Genomic DNA, 17,983 nt, shown 5'->3' with positions numbered 1-17,983 from the left:
AGACAGACTTCCTTCTAGTGGATAAATGGTCCTTTCTTTGCTAAGATATGAGATATATATAAAAATCATATAAATATAAATATTCATATCATATTTATGTATATATATCAATCCTGGGGAAAAGAGACTGATTTCTTGATCTATGTTTCCCCTGTCACCTCTATCACCTTGCCTGATATCTGGAATCAACTATACCTCAGTGCCTACTCACTGCTCACTTAGAGTTTATACCTATTTTTCCTTAATCACACATCTTTACTCAATGCCTTGGGTCACATTAGCAATCCTTCCTCCCCATCCCTTCCCCATTTCTTGCTTTCATGAGGATGAAGTGTTTGCCTTTCATTCCAATGCTATAGTAAGGTTTCTCAGGCTTGCTGACTCTTCTCTGTCTACTTTTATGAGTAGGGTCTCTAAGCTTTAAGTGCAAGACACATAATTTATCCAACTCTTCTCTTAAAATTTAATACTCTCGTGCTGTGGTCTGTGGACCTATTTCTTCCCAAACTTATTTCTGGCAGTCTGTGGTCCCTGGAGCCAAGTACCCTTAGTTTTTCCAACCAGGACCTCCCAAGGAGTCAGCAACAGATTTCATACACTTGTGTATGAGCTGGGGTTTCTGGGCATAGGCAGGTTACTCAACAGTTTCCAATGAAACCAAAGAAAGAACAAAAAGAAGCAAAACCAGCTGACATTTTCTATGCTATCCTGATGGTGGAAATATGAATAAGCACACAGTACAAACAAGCGAGGAGTCCAAAATAATAATATAGTTAATCCCTTAGGTGTAATGAATAAATTACTGGAGAGAATAAAGAAATAGAGAGGGTGTATCATGTAAATATAGGACTGGAAAATTAAAAATGACTTCCTTAATGGAACAATCGTTCCCCTAAGAGCTAGTATTTTATTTGACATTCCAGAAATTTCTAGGAAACTTGTCTAGTGTATGTTTTCATGTATATATTTTCTAGTGCTTTATTTAATGACATTTCCCCTTGTGCTTACTGCTAGCAACTTATCTCTATCGTCAGTATTGTTTTTTAATCTTACGTATCTCTATTTTCTTTCCTCTTAGATTAACTGAGAACTTCTCACCAATAAAGAAGTCTCCTCCTCATTGCCTTGACTCTATTGGGACAAACGTAACCATCCACAGGACAGCTGGCTCTTGGACGTGCATTCCAGAAACACAGAGGCTTGCAAGGAGTGCATGGTATATACATAGTTTCAAAAATAGTAAAGAATTATGGTTTGATGATTACAGATGCCTACAAATACATTCAGTTGAATAAATGCCCCAATGAATTGCTCTTTTAATTTTCTTCCAGCAATAAAAGAAGTAACTTTAGAGAAGTTTCTCATCTAGTAGATCTGGGTGGGGACCCAGAATTTGCATTTCTAACAAGTGATTCGGATGCTGATGCTGCTAGTTCAGGGACTACACTTTGAGAACACTGCTTATTTCAGTGGTCATGTCAAGGGTTCATGGAAGAAACATGCTGTATGAGCCATCATACAGCTCACATTCATCAGAGGCACCTACCACTTCTGTATTTGCTTTTCATCAGCATGGGGGAAAGTACAAAGCGATGTTGAAAGCATGCACTTAGGGGAGTAGAGAATAGCAGAGGAGAAAGGCGTGGTGGTAAGGGCTTGGAAGTTTTTCTTTTTATTCATATGTGGGACATGGGGTGTGATATAGTTTTTTGTTTCAAAAGATAGAGCAGCAGTTCTCAATTCTCAGAATCACCAGGAGTGCCCACAGAGATTCGAATTCAGTAGGTCCTTGGATAGGATCCAAAAGTCTGTATGTCTATCCAGCATCCTGGATAATTTTAAAGCAGATTTTCTAAAGATTATACTTTAAGTATTAAATATTAATGATTTTAGAAAAAGAGAGAAATCCAAGTGAAGATTTAATCCTACATGGGAGAGAAATCAAAGATGCTATCAGGTATTTTCTTTTTAAGAGTTATATGTAGAAGGTGAGGCAGTAAAACAGGTGGCAGGGATTTATTTAGTTATTTTTTAAAAAGAAGCAGGGAAGGAAGCAGAGCAGAGACTGACAATGAAGCCAGGAGTCAGTGAAGACCAAATAAGCTGATCAGTTAAGGGGTGATATGATTTTCTTTTCTTTTTTTTTTTATTTTATTTTCATTTGTGTGAAATGACCAAATGCAACAAGGAAGCAATTTGGATGAGGAAATTCCTTTTAATTTTAAGCAGAGAGCTAGCTGAGAAGAGTTTTCCTTTCAAAAGTCAGTTGTAAAAAGATAAAAAGTAGGAGTGAATGGCAGAAGGAGACCAGGTGGCATACCAAGGAGTTAGAGCTGAGTGGAAGTGAAGGTCACTGGGCATTAAGGACATGCCATCAACAGGAAAGATTCTCGTGGCAACAAGACATGACATACTGCAGGTGTAGCCAATGCAGACCTGGGAATGAAAATACCTATACCCAGTCTACTTAATCATTAAAAAGAATGGAAATACTACTCTGTATGTGTATTTGTGTGTGTGTGTGTGTATGTTTGTGTGTCAGAGAGAGAGACAGAGACAGAGAGGTAAAGACATTGGGCCAATGACATCTGTTTGGATGTCATGAGTGTGTCTGAGTATTCAATTTTCTGGCATTAGGAGTGTCAAGGAGCTAATCTCTTTTATATTAATATGGGAACCTTTGACCGAATAGCCTTTAGAAGGCAAGAGGAGCAAGACATAATGTTCAAATATTAAGAAAAATGTTCTGTCTCTGGAGTAACAAAGCATAATCTCGTTTTTAGTCCTACCGTGTGCTTATATACATGTGTACACAAGACTTGATTTGTACAAGTACTTCATCATGTTCTTTAGTTACCCTCAAATTGCAATGTTTGTTTGATTTCAAATCTTTACTTGAACTGCTTCTTCACCTGAAATATCTTTCTTTTTTTTTGAGACTGAGTCTCACTTTGTTGCCCAGGCTGGAGTGAGTGCCATGGCATCAGCCTAGCTGACAGCAACCTCAATCTCCTGGGCTCAAGCGATCCTCCTGCCTCAACCTCCCAAGTAGCTGGGACTACAGGCATGTGCCACCATGCCCGGCTAATTTTTTGTATATATATTTTTAGTTGGTCAATTAATTTCTTTCTATTTTTAGTAGAGATGATGTCTCGCTCAGGCTGGTTTCAAACTCCTGACCTTGAGCAATCCGCCTGCCTAGGCCTCCCAGAGTGCTAGGATTACAGGCGTGAGCCACCGAGCTCTTCCTGAAATATCTTTCTTTTTCCTTCTCTAACAGAACTCTAGCTTCAGAACCCTAAGATTTTCCCTGAGTATTCCTAAGTTCACTGACATTTTCTATCTCTGCATTTAAATCATAGGAAAGGAATGCTTTCAATGCACTGCCCTATTCTCCTGAGTTCAAGCATAAAAAGTTTATATTTGAGAAGTTCCAAATAAACTATTATTTAATAAATTAAGAAAGAAAGTGTGGGTGGAATCCTCCAGTAATAGAAACTTTTGGCTTCTGCTCCAGCGTCCATCCCATTCCACCCTCTCCCATCATGTAATAGCCACTGGTTTGCTGGGGTTGACTCCACCCCTAGCTCCAGGAATGGGCCTTGATTGCCTAACCAATCAGTGGAATTCCATGCCTCTATCTACGGTGATTGGTTCAGGCATAGACCTGGTCCAATCAGAATGAAGGTCAGGACTTTTGCTCTATAGTTGGGAGTTCTTAATGGCCCGTGTGGTGTGCAAGTGTGATGACAGGAACTGTGGCAATCAGTTTGCTAATGTGGGGGAAGACAGCTTGAGGGTAAAGCTAATACCCCAAATGCAGGGCATCACTTAGAATGGGAATCGTAAATCTGATCAAACCATGCTGAAGTTACCCTGGAGGCTATAGTCATTTGAGCCAATATATTCCCTTTATGGTTTAAGACAGGGAATGAGATTATCTATTACTAATATGCCTTCCTCTTGATTTTAAATCTTTGGGACATGATATGTAATTTGTCTTCTTGCAACATAGTTTATTTAGGAAATCAGCAGCACTCTTCAACAGCATTTGCTCCCCTGGTAAGAGCGTTTATGTATTTTTGCTGCTTATGCTGATTCTAATGAATGTCATGTTCACAAGTGGTAAAATAATAAATATGATTGAGAGGTGTTTGTATCACAATTTCTGTTCAAAACAATTAGTATTCTTGTGTACTTAGATAGTGCTGATATGGACTTCTTACTCATTTATAAATCAAACATTTCCTGAACATTTAAATTCATTCTAATTGTGTATACATGGGCATTTAGTGTACATAGGTACTATGCAAAAGATAGTATTTGTTGAACATTCCTCAGTGTTTCTGGCAATATATTGAATGTGGATACCTTTTCGATGAAACTGAAGAGACCCCAGCAGACATATGGATTTTAGCATCTCTGTCGTATACATTTCTAAGCAGCACTGCAGCTGGATGTAAAGCCGACAGATTTCTGGGTGGATCTCACCATCTTCTGGGCTGTAATGGAATGAAAGAGAAAAGCTGTGAACATTCCCCAGATTTCACTCAGTAGCCATTTGTCTCAGCTATGAGAGGGGAAAATGCTCAATAAAGATTCCTTAAAGCCTTGATCCTAAAATATAGGACTTCCTGCTTTCAAACCAATGACCAATGTGACAATTCTTACATAAGTGTCTTTCTGACTAACAGCTCTTAATTTTTTTCCCCTTCAGCAGCAGGCTTCTGCTGGGAGCTTAAAATCATAAATGCTTTACGTAATTGAAAATATCAGACATTTTCAATTTAGCTGTTGGAACAAATTTGCAAAATATATTTAAACCATAAGAATCTCCTAGGCTACAAGAAGAGATTAAAAACCCTTGTTTTCAGGGAAACTAACAAGAGCTATTCAATTACCAGTTATAAGACAGCTCTTTAATACTAGGGCCCTAACATAATATGATTAGAGAGAGCCAATTTACAAATTATTTTTATCAAGGTTTTTGGTCTCAGTCTGAAGGATATTCCTTTATTGTTTATTATGGCTAATTTACAAAAGGTCACATGTTTTTAATGAAAAAATTAAAATTTTATGAAAAAAGAAATGCAATACATTTCTAATAATTATGCTTAACAATCTAAAGCTACATAAACACTGAACTTATGCTCTAAAGTGTATTCTAAAGTCTTTGAATCTTTTTCTGTTAAATATAGCAAACCATATCAATGTGAATATGATAAAACATGGAGTAATCACTTTTATTTTTTGATTAAGAGGAAAGAAATTAGTTGTTGAAAAAGTAATATTCAATTTTATGTAACTATTAAAACAAAAGCATGTGTTGAATAAAGCAAACTAAGACAAGGGGTAAAGTTTAGAGATAAATCAGAAATGAAAGGCAGCCTAAAAGTGAACTCTGTCAGAATTCCTAATGTGTTGTGTTACCTTTACTTCTATCCCCATTCCTTTAAAATGCAATGAAATCTAATTAAATTATGTAGCATTTGGATTTGATTCTTTTGTAAAGTGGGTTGGTGGCAAAATGTCAGGGGTAATTATCAGACAAAAAAGAGTGGCTTCATTTTTAAGTTCTGGAATCACAGTAGAAAGAATTTGTACGTACACAGCACTTTACAGTGATAATTGGTTTTCATTTTCAACACTTCGTAGATGAGCATATCTATCCATATGGCTTATATAACATAGGAAAATGCAAAATTCTTTGCATCGGTATCAGTGACGGCTGCATAGTCATCCTATGTCTTTTACTATGTCAGATGGAACAAAGTGCCTCATAAGAGCTCACATGCAAAATGTGGCTTTATCCGAACGTTAAAAGACATTGCTTTTTTCATTTGTGTCCCAAAGGTCCAGCCCTAAGTCAGTATCAGAGGCAAGTGTATCTCTGGGGAAAGTCTCAGGTTTTCTTTCAGAGCTTCCTCCCACAGGTACCTTCCACCCTCAAGCTGTCCTCCTGTTACCTGGAGTTTCCCTCACCCTACTCCACCCCGCCACCTACCCACCCCCACACACACCCTCTCATTATTTCACATCATCTGACACCTTTCAAAATGTCTCTGATTGTGTCCCATTCTCTTGCAGCCCTGCTAGATTCTGAACAGATAATGGGCATTAGTGGTTCATATAATAAAAAGTGATCTTGGCATATTATCTAATAATACATTGATTTTCATAGAAAAATCTGAAGATAATGTCTTATTCCAAAGGCAGGCTAGAGGGAAAATATTTTAAGGCAGGCAGGTCTTTTCTGTGCTGTTTTATCATCCCAATACCAGCTGCCTATTTCACCTACCTATAACATTGGCCCTGGTGGCTCATTCAGAGTTTTATTTTATTTTTAACTGACACACTGTAATTATACTTTTGACAGAGTTCACTTTTAGGCTTTCTTTCATTTCCAACTTATCCCTAAATGTTACCCTTTTTCTTAGTTTGCTTTATTCAACACATGCTATTGTTTTAATAGTTGCATATAAGATTGAATAGTATTTTTTCAACAACTAATTTCTTTCCTTTTAATCAAAAAACAAAAGTGATTACTCCATGGGGTACGTGTGATGTTTCGGTACATGTATACCTTGTGTAATGATCCAATCAGAGTAATTAGCAAGTCCATCACCTCAAATATTTACCCTTTCTTTATGGTGAGACCATTCAGAATCCTATCTTCTAGCTATTTTGAAATATAAAATACATTATTGTTAACTATAGTCACCCTACTGTGCAAAAGAACACCAGAACTTATTCCTCCTATCTAACACTAACTTTGCAAAATATGGAATGCTTCATGAATTTGCATGCCATCCTTGTGCAGGGGCCATCCTAATCTTTGTATCATTCCAATTTAAGTGTATGTGCTGCCAAAATGAATGCTCATATGCAGATTTTAAAAAAACTCTATAATAAATCTGCTATATGCATTGTACATTTTATGAGTGGGACAATTAACCAGCACAGTATCATTCTAAGCCATGGAGTATTCTTATTTTCAGAAGTACAAAATATGTCCCTAGTGGCTTAGTTCCAAAGCTAAGCAAACTTCATATATAGATGACATTTTATGTAATTTAAACAAATGCCTACCATATTAACATATTTTAAGAGCCACTATATTTTATTTATTATTTTACAGCTAGAAAGAGAAAGAGAGAGAAAGCAATATATTAAGTGCTTCTGAGAAAAAGCAAATCAAACAGATTAAAATGCTTAATTCAGAACATTTCTTTGGGTACCATCTCTCTAATGCTTCTGTAATCCATAGAGATTCTAGAAACTGTGGAACAGTTGCACCCTTCATAAATAGTATGGGAAGGAACTGAATAGGTGCTACCAGAAATACAGTCTGCCTAACAAAAATTAATTGATGCTAAAGTTGCATCATAGATTTTCTGGTTAAAAAACTCATACATACACTGATACATTATCCTTTAATATCTTGGAAAATTGAAGTATAGAGAAAGAAAGGACCTATTTAAAGATCAGTGGAAAAGCTAAAGTATCTTTATGTTAGAGTTTCATGATGCCTAGACCAAATTACATAAATCTCAGGCCTATACAATTTATTTCTTCCACTTGAGAGTTCTAAGATGTATTATTGTTATAGATTGATAAAAGTTCATTGACAGAAAAAATGTCAAATGAGTTCTGATATATTTACTGTTACAAGCAGTGGACTGGAATACATTTTTGAGAAGCATTAAGTGCATTTAGGTTATTTTCAAAACAAATGAGGAAGAGCTGAAACATTGGAGAATGGAGGAAAAGCCAAGAAAATAGCAATTTAAAAGCTTGAAACTTCCTAGGGATAAATTATAACATTGAAGAAAACATTTACATTAAAATAAAATTGGACCTGTGGACTTCCTCCAAGAACTGGAAGCAATTTCACTTAGAGGTAACTTTGCCACATATTACTTCTGCTTTGTATAAATGATCCACTCTTATTAATCAAAGTTTAGGTTTATGGGAGTCATTCTGAGAGTGACTCATTTAATTCAGTCAAATACATTTTATGAGTTAGTGACTAGGTTGTGATTATTTATTTTTTCTATTAAGCCTAAATTGAGAGCTAAGCTTATCATTTTGATTAATTTCAAAACCTTAGTATTAAAATAAAAAACCTTAAAAATTAATTTCAACCAATTTCCAATGATTTAGAGCTCAAGTTGAATCCAAAAACATTTACAATAATTGCCAAATTATGAATCTGCTCTGTTAACTCCTTAAAGGTGAGAATCAAGATTTAATGACTGAATTATATAGCTTAAGAAAGTTGAACTGCTGTAGGAGGAGGAGGACATAAAAACAGATATTGCCTAAGTTGCCTCTTGATAATGGAACCTCTTTCTATTGTGAATATTCTTATTTTGTAATTCAGAAAGTAATATGATAAAGACCTGCCAGAATGGCTAAAATTAAAAAGACTGCCATGTCATTATTTGGGGGTATGTAAATGCTCAGCCATCAAGTATTAATAAATACCCACCACCTAGATTCTACAATTAACATGTTACAGCACTTGCTTTATCGCACACCTACCTGTCTGTCCATCCCTTTGCCCCGGTGGCAATCCACATTATTCTTCTGATGTTGCAGACATCAGTAAACTTTACCCCTAATCAATTCACCATGAGTATCATTAACTGGAGCCCTGTCAAATGTTGGGGATGATGTGGAGCAATGGAAGCTCTCGTACATTGTTGGTGGGAGTTAAAATGTTATACAACTCCTTTGAAAAAAATGTTCTGGAAGATTCTTATAAGACTAAACATACATCTAGCCTATGACCCGGCAATTCCATTTCTAGGTATTTGGCCAGAAGAAATGAAAACATATTCACAAATAGATCTCTACAAGTGTGCTCATAGTATTTATTTAAAATAACCAAAAAAAGAAACAGCCTAGGTGTCTGTCAAGAGGAAAATGGTTGAGGAAATTAGTACATTCCTACAATACAATAATACTCAACAATTAAAAGGAACAAACTTCTTGTACTCAAAACAACCCAGATGAAAAACAAAAACATTATCTTAAAATCCTTACACAAGAGTAAATACTGTACGACTCCATTCATATGAAGCACTAGAACAACAGTCCCCAACCTTTTTGGCACCAGGGACCGTTCTCATGGAAGACAATTTTTCCACGGACCAGTGAGATGGGGGATGGTTTGGGGATGATTCAAGTGCATTACATTTATTGTGCACTTTATTTCTATTATCATTATTACATTGTAATATATAATGAAAGAATTATACAACTCACCATAGGTTGGGGACCCTTGCTCTAGAGCAAGTAAAACTAATTGATTAGTGAAAAACATTAGAACAGTGATGGGGAATTGACTAAGAAGGGGCATGAAGAAACTTTCTGGGAAGAGAGTAATAGTCTATATCTAGACAGAGGTTTTAGTTACATGGGTGTATGCATTTGGCAAAACTTATTGAATAATACACTTAAGATTTGTGGATTTGTTTTACTTTAAGAAAATTTTACTTAAAAAAACCCATAAGCAAATACTGAACTCTTGTTAATGATATGCATGCTGAATTGTTTAGAAGTAAAGTTTACAAATGTCTGTAACTTCGGGAGAATAATATGGATTGCTGATTGGACAGCATAATGAACAGGTAGATAAGTAATAAAGCAAGTATCATAAAATGCTAATTGTGGAATCTGGGTGGTGGGTATTTATTTGATGGATGAGGATTTACATTTCCCCAAATAATTACATGGGATAACTTTAACAAAATAACTGGGAATCTTTATGACTGGTAAGGTCAAGGTCAGGAGTCAACACCCTAGGGATTTGAGTTATGAAATATCTTGGCCCTGAATTTGTCTGCTCTTTTGCTGAGGTTGCCAGACTTTGGTGGTCTGTGCAGCTGCTAATAGCTTTTTAAAAGCCAGTAAAATGTTTGTTGTTTTGGTAGTCTGCTTCTAATGCAATGATTTATATATTTAGTTGAAGGCAGCAAGATGTAATGAAAGGAAAATGAGTTCTGGATTCAGAAAACTTAGTTTTAAATATAGGCTTTGCCCCCTTAGGATTGTGATCTTAGGAAAACCACTTTAACTTCTCTGAGACTCAGTTTCTCAGCTATGACATAGAGATAACAACCATGTGAAGTACCTCAAAGTTGCTGCAAGGATCAGATAAGATCATGTGTGGGAAAACAGGTAAAGCATGTGAAGGCTAATAAGATGCTAGCTGCAATTCATCTTAGCACATCAAAGTTGTGTTCATTTAGCCTTATGCGTGTGTTGTTTTTAGTTTATAAAAGTTACCTGCTATTCCATAACAGTTTTTATTTGCTTATAGTTCCCAAATATGGACTTTTGTTAAATAAACATGTTATTGGGCTGAGAAAGAAAGGTATGACTCTACTGACAACCACTCGCATTCTACAGATTTTAGTGATGTCAGGGTTTGGGGTTTGTCAGATAGCAAAGATGGAAACCAGGACTCCTGTCACAGCACCTATATCCAAGTTTCTTTTTTCTGAATCAATTCTGTTGTTGGCCATTAAGCCAAATGGCAAGGGAAGACTCAGGAAGCCAAACAGGTTGAGGGAAGGGGATAGTATCCTTTACTTTATTTCTCAGAGCAAACAGCTAGGAAGGAAAGGGATTAAATGACTAACCCAAGAAGAGTGGTCTCCAGGATACCTTTTCAAATATCTCCACTGGCTCCTCTCGGATGGATTTCACTTACCAAGATACACGCTAATTCTGTGCCAACTTCAGTGACAGCTTCAGAGCCCAGCCCTCATATGGTTTCAGTCAGGGAGATTTCTCAAGGTGGGCCCATAAGACTATATAATCAGTGGATAGTTAGGGGGTAGGAAGGGTATGCGTGTTTGTGTGACCCAGTTATCATTTTATATTTCAAATTCTTAACGGTAATTACCAGGAATTCTATCCAAGCTCATAAATACTGAACAGATGCTACTGGGCACCTACTTTCTGACTACATATTTTACATCAGATAAGCACTGCAATACAAAGAGGAGCCCAGCTAATCAGGAGAATACGAACAAGACATTTTCAAGGTACCTATACGTATACTAGTTGAGTGTCCCTACTGTCTTCATTTTTTTTTTTATCATAATTGTGCTGCAGGAAGTTTTTATGACACTTGTGCTTTAGGTGGAAACCTCTTGTATTTTCTTCACAGAGAGTCTTAGCAAGTTTAGTTCCCCCAGGAGCCTTTGAAGAATAATTGCAGTAATTCCCCTCACTTCACAGCGTGTTGTTTCATGGGAACATATGGCGCTGTGACTTCCTCACCACTGACATGAGTTGGGATCAAACTCTGCCCCGGAGCTATTTAGGGTTAGTCAGAAATAAGACTTGACTTTTAACAGCACAAGGAAACCTGAAGTGAAACTGAATTGTTTTTTTGGTGGTGACTTTGGGTACCTTTATGTAAATCAACGGGGCTCAGAGGGGCCAGCACCTCTTATGATTTCGGGTGACATTCTGGTGTCCATCTCCCTGTTGTGTTTGGTTTGCCCTCTGCCAAGACTTTTGCTATTTCCCCATGACCCAGGTGGGAGGGTTGGTAAATAATGGGTAGCATTGCCAACCTCCTTATTCGTTTTTTCCATTTAAAAAGTAAAAACTATATCTAAACACTTAAAAAAATCAATAGCCATCAGTTTCCTGACATTGCCATGCTCATAATGAAAGACTAAAAATATATATTACTATTCAATTATAAATCATCTTTTATTTATCTTAAATGTTACTGTATACTGCAATAGTGGGGAGAGCTGGGAATTGGTGGTGACATTTGTGGTGATTCTGAAGGGGCCTTTTAGGCAGTTTCCAGGGCATTAGAGGTTGAAGGAGTTAATGGGCTGCATATCATGACTTCTTGTTTTTGTTATAGGAGTATCACTTCTAAAAGGTATACTTAATGGCCAGGAGAAAGTACCATGTACAAGGCAACATTTCTTTAATCTTCAAAATAAAATGTCTTTATTATTCTGTCTTGGTCTCTTCTCCCAACCTCCTACCTTTTTTGGCATGAAACTCTGTTGGCCTCTCCATTTTCCTCTCTGATTATCTCTTAATGTCCTTTCTTTTCTTTTCTTTTTTTTTTTTTTTTTCTTTTTGTGAGAAAGGGTCTCATTCTGTGTCCAGGATTTGAGTGCAGTGGCATGATCATAGCTCACTGCAACCTCAAACTCCTGGGCTCAAGCGATCCTCTTGCCTCAGCCTCCTGCACAGCTGGGACTATAGGTATGCGCCACCATGCCTGGCTAATTTTTCTATTTTTTGTAGAGACGGGGTCTTGTTCTTGCTCTTGCTCAGGCTGGTCTGAAACTCCTGACTTTAAGCTATCCTCCTACTTTGGCCTCCCAGAATGCTAGAATTACAGGTGTAAGCCACCACACCCTGCCTTTAATATCCTCTTTATGGTCCCTGGTTAGGAATCATATGGGGGTCTGCAAACAGCTCCTTAGGTCCTGATCTTCCGGGTCTTGTGTTTCTTAGAGCTAGCAGAGATAGCCCTGTGGCTGAAGGAGTCTGAATGTTGGATTCTCAAATCTCTGCTGGGATGAAAACCAATACAATACCATGGATTACATAGTTAGGATAGTCCTTCCTCACCGAATATAATTAGGATCAGTTTATTAAAAACTATACATACGGCTGGGCATCGTGGCTCATGCCTGTAATCCTAGCACTCTGGGAGGCCTAGCTGGGCAGATTGCTCAAGGTCAGGAGTTCAAAACCAGCCTGAGCAAGAGTGAGAGCCTGTCTCTACCAAAAATAGAAAGAAATTAATTGGCCAACTAAAAAATATATATAGAAAAAATTAGCCAGGCATGGTGGCGCATGCCTATAGTCCCAGCTATTCAGGAGGCTGAGACTGAAGGATCACTTGAGCCCAGGAGTTTGAGGTTGCTGTGAGCTAGGCTGATGCCACAGCACTCTAGCCTGAGCAACAGAGTGAGACTCTGTATCAAAAAAAACCCCCAAAAAACAAAAAACTACACATACATTTACAGATATAGATATGTATATATATTTATTTGCATACTTACATATACAAATAATATATGTAACTTTTTAATAAGATCAGTTTATTTTCAAAGATATATATTTTTATCTGTATAGTATTTTTAAAGGTATATATTTAAAGAAACATATGCATGTTTCCACATGTAACCTGAAAAATAGTTTTGCACCTAAAATCAAGATTTTCATCTTCTAATGCTTACTGTTTTCACCTGATAGCAATGATCTTCAATGGTTAATTATCATTTAATTATTATTTGTGACACCAGAAAGAATGCAACTCGGTAATTTTCATTATATCCAAAGTCTGGGTCATTCATTGCAGTATGCAGTTAATTTCTACATTTATCCCCGAGAAATTTAGGGCTCAAAATATGAACTGTTGGTTTACCTGAATAGTATTTAGCTCTTCTTTCTTAATTATGTAATTAAGTTAGGTAATGCTGCATTTCTCTTCAGCAAAGCTCCAGGCTTCATCCATGTTGCCCAAAACAATGACACAGCTTTAAAACAACCTGAGGTAACTAGGTTGACCAAATTTAACTCATTCAATGAATCCAAAAGAGACTTTTGATAAAAAAGAAATTATTTCATCATCTCATTTAGCTGTAATAGCACAAAATATTGACTAATACTTTAATAGTTAATTATGACAGATAGGTTGGATGGTTATAGACTAGCCAGTTGTTGACTCCATTGTGGTTGCCAGAGCCAATGGCCTCCTCTTACACAAAGAGACTGTTTATCTGGAGTGCGGGTTCAGGGTTGACAAAAGATGATGAAGGCCCTAAAATATGGACCACATAGGACTCAAATCCCATGTTTTAGACCCACAAAAGTATTAAACCAGAAAGGTTCCTTGAGGGGGGTTTAGGAAGAGGCTATAAAGGCTGAGGTGTTTATTATATCATAATAATCACAGCAAATACAGGGAGCTTCTGTATGCCAGAGTTCCAATGCTGCCAGCCTCGCTCTCCAGTTCATGCTTTAGTTTATGTGAACAATTCAGAGAAGAGTTAGAACTTCTTTCTTTGCTTTCCTATTTTTTTTTTTTTTTTTTTTTTTAGCATTTGCAGTCTCCTTTTGCAGCTTCAGACTCCTACCCCACACTAAGGGTTCTGTAAATATTATATCTAATAGGATTTTGTGGTGTTATTGTGTCTTTCCATTGGCATGAAGTGATAATTTCCATTTTTTTGCATAACTGTCAAAAGATGACACTTCATGCCAATATGGAAATGTGCATTTCTAGACAGATGCAAGAGCTATTTTCTACAAAAAGGCAAATGCTTTATGCAAACAGAAGAGGCTATTATCTATGTACATGGGAAATATCATATTCCATCATGAGTTTCTTCACCTGACTATAAACTCTTCGTGGGAAAAAAATTGATCTTATGTAGCTCTGTAATTCCCAACACTTACCAGATTGTCCAGTACATAGTAGGTTCTCAACGAAGCAATTCCCCAAAGTAGCGCCTATATGGTGTGAGGAGTCAGAGGCTGAGGTCACAGCACTGGCTCTGCCATCATCAGCTCCATTTCACCATTAGAGACTGGTTTCTTACGAGTTTCTTTTCTTGGAGCCACCCCCCCCTTTTGTTTTAAACTATTTTATAAAAGTAAGGCATATTAACAGACATTTTATTCAGATAAGAAAAAAGAAGGAAAGAAGATGACTTATACTGACACCAGAGGTAAACATTGGTAACCTTTTGGCACATTTCCTTCCAGATTAAAAAACATAAATATATAAATAAGCACATGTACGAGAGACAGCGAGAGAGCACGAGAGAGAGCGAGCAAGCCCATGCAAGTGAGCCGTATACAGTACGTATTTTACTTTTGAATCTACTTTTTTACCTAAAAACATATCACCTATTAGCTTAACCTTTCTAAGTTACTTAACCCTTCTGAATCTTAGTTTTCTTATCTATATAAAATGAGGATGATGATGCCTATCTTATAATGTTCTTATGATAAATGAAATTATCCATGTAAGGCTCAGTATAAAATAAGCTCTCCAGTGTGATCATGCATGGAAAAGGATGAATGCATCCAGATGCCTGCCCAGGTTTCTCCTTCTTCTTCTTTTTTACTTTATCTCTTTTCTGCAGACCTCCTCTGTGGTCACAAGCTTCTTTTCTACTTGATGCAGAGATTGCATACTGGAGGCATGTGGTCCAAAGATGCCCATAAACTTGTTTTGTCTGGCTGACAATGGTCAATCTTTTGTTTTTGAAATCACATAACTATCTGGATTTCCTGTGTCTCTTAAAGTCAGAAGATGACAACACCAGGCCTGCTCTCTGGGATGGCGGTGCTCAGCTAGTGCTGAGGAGCAGCTGCCCTGGTAGAGAAGCAGAAACTCTCCAGTTCTTGCAAGACCCCCACCCACCCTGCTTCACATATTTGCTGTATTAGTGTGGTTCCTGCTGCACCTGAATTTGCTAGTGCTGGGTTAGAGCCCAACAAATTAGGATATATAACCAACCAATGCCCTATGAAAGGAACTCTCCAAACAACCACATTTTAGGAGGCAAGATTGCAGGCAGTAAGTGCTGCCTCAATTTAAGTGGAGTAGAATTTCCCAGATAGGAGCAAGATGGCCGAATAGAAACCTCCAGGATCGTCCCTCCACACAAACACCTAATTCAACAACTATCCATGCAAGCAAGCACCTTCAAAAGAACCACAAATCAGGTGAGTGATCATACTACCTGGTTTTAACATTATATAAAAGAAAGAGGCACTAAGGAGGGCAGAAAAGGCAGTCTTGCCTTGCAGACACCACCTCTCCCCTATCCTCCAGCAGTGCTGCCCCAGCACGCACTGTGGAGAGAGTATCTGTGTTCCCAGGGGAAAGTGAAGTGATTGTGGAGCTTTGCTTTGAAACTCAGGGCTTCCCTGGCACAGGGGAACACAGCACAGGGCAGAATTTTGCCAGTGCTCACGGAGCGAGAATTTTGACCAGCCTGGCCAAAGGGAAATCCTCTACCCAGAAGCTCAAATTCCAGCTAGCCCCACCACCAGCAGAGAAAGAGCAACCTGGGGCCTGGACTAAATTTGTAAGGCAGTTGGGTCACAAGGGCTCTACAGCTCTTGAGCAGTTCTTGTGGCAGTGCTAGCATGGAGCCAGTGGACTGGGGGTGCACATGACCCAGTGAGACACCAGCAGCTGTGGCCAAGTTAGTACTTGTGTCACTCCCTCCCCCAACTATGGCAGCACAGCTCAGGGAGAGTCTTCTTCCACTTGAGGAAAGGAAAAGGAAGAGCTCAGAGGACTTTGTTTTGCAACTTGGATACGAGCTAGGCCATAGTAAAATAATAAAAGAAAATAATGAAAAGCCCAGGACTCAATGGCTTCACTGATAAATTCTACCAAGCATTCAAAGGAGAACTAATACCTATCCCACTTAAACTATTCCAAAAAAATCAAGGAGGAAGGGATACTCCCAAACTTATTCTATGAGACCTGTATCACCCTGATATCAAAACCAGACAAACACACAACAAAAAAATAAAACTATAGGCCAATGTCTCTCATGGAAATAAATGTAAAAACCTTCAACAAAATACTAGCAAACCAAATTCAACAACACATTAAAAAGATTATTCATCATGATCATCCCAGGGATTCAAGGAAGGTTCAACATATGGAAATCAATCAATGTGATACATCATATAAACAGAAAGAAAGACAAAAACCATGTGATCATTTCAATTGATGCTGAAAAAAGTATTCAATAAAATTCAACATCCCCTCATGATAAAAACTCTCAAAAACTCGTTACAGAAGGAACTTACTTCAACATAATAATGGCCATATATGACAGAGTCACAGACAGTTAGTATCATAGTGAATGGGGAAACATGGAAAGCCTTTCCTCTAAGGTCTGGATAAGACAAGGATGTCCACTTTCACCACTGTTATTCAACATAGTACTAGAAGTTCTAGCTAGAGCGACCAAACAAGAGAAAGAAATAAAGGGCATCCACATTGGAAAGGAAGAAGGCAAATTATCCTTGTTTGCAGATGGCATGATATTATATCTAGAGAAACCTAAGACCCCACAAAAAACTTTTAGTACTGATAAACATATTCAGTAAAGTTGCAGGATACAAAATCAACTTAAAAAAGTCAGTCACATTTTTATATGTCAACAGTAAACAATCTATCTGATAAAGAAACCAAGAAAGTAATCCCATTTATAATAGCTACAAGTAAAATACATAGGAATAAACTTATCAAAAGAAGTGAAAGATCTCTATAATGAAAACTATAAAACTTTGATGAAAGAAGTTTAAGAGGACACAAAAAAGAAACCAAAAGATATTCCATGCTTATGGATTGGAAGAATCAATATTATTAAAATGTCCATAATACCTAAAGCAATCTACAGATTCAATGCAATCCCCAACAAAATACCAATGGCATTCTTCACAGAAATAGAATAAATAATCCTAAAATTTATATGGAACAACAAAAGACCCAGAATAGCCAAAGCCATCCTGACCAAAAAGAACAAAATTGGAGCAATCATATTACATGACTTCAAATTATACTACAGAGCTGTAGTAACTAAAATAGCATGGTACTGACATAAAAACAGACATATAGATCAATAGAACAGAATGGAGAACTCAGAAATAAATCCACACATCTATAGTTAACTAATCTTTGGCAAAGTTGCCAAGAATACACAGTAGGGAAAGGACAGTCTCTTCAATAAATAGTGCTGGGAAAACTGGATATCTGTATGCAGAAGAATGAAACTATATGGCAACTGTCTTTTGCCATATACAAAAATGAAATAAAAATGGATTAAAGACTTACATCTAAGACTGGAAACTATGAAACTACTAAAAGAAAACATTGGAGAAATGCTGCAGAACACTGATCTGGGCAAGGACTTCTTAAGTAATACCCTGAAAGCACAGGCAACCA

The 17,983-nt window shown here is 37.3% G+C and overlaps 1 protein-coding gene and 1 non-coding gene across 4 annotated transcripts in view; both read right to left on the bottom strand.

The window, feature by feature from the left end:
• RGS7BP (regulator of G protein signaling 7 binding protein) overlaps window positions 1-17,983 on the bottom strand; it is a 102,837-nt gene that overhangs the window by 31,260 nt on the left and 53,594 nt on the right. For all 3 annotated transcript variants that reach the window (XM_012784067.3, XM_012784068.3, XM_076008051.1), the window contains exon 3: window positions 4,372-4,502. In XM_012784067.3, coding sequence (XP_012639521.1) covers window positions 4,372-4,502 — 131 coding nt within the window. The remainder of the gene's footprint in view (window positions 1-4,371; window positions 4,503-17,983) is intronic.
• On the bottom strand, window positions 6,776-6,879 carry LOC142874172 (U6 spliceosomal RNA). The gene has a single exon (XR_012921993.1). It is a non-coding gene; the product is annotated as a U6 spliceosomal RNA (small nuclear RNA).

Source organism: Microcebus murinus, chromosome 11 (assembly GCF_040939455.1).
Source record: "Microcebus murinus isolate Inina chromosome 11, M.murinus_Inina_mat1.0, whole genome shotgun sequence".
NCBI classification, from domain to species: Eukaryota; Metazoa; Chordata; class Mammalia; order Primates; family Cheirogaleidae; genus Microcebus; species Microcebus murinus.
Note: the sequence above shows the minus strand (reverse complement) of the source record. Positions and strands in the feature narration are given on the sequence as shown.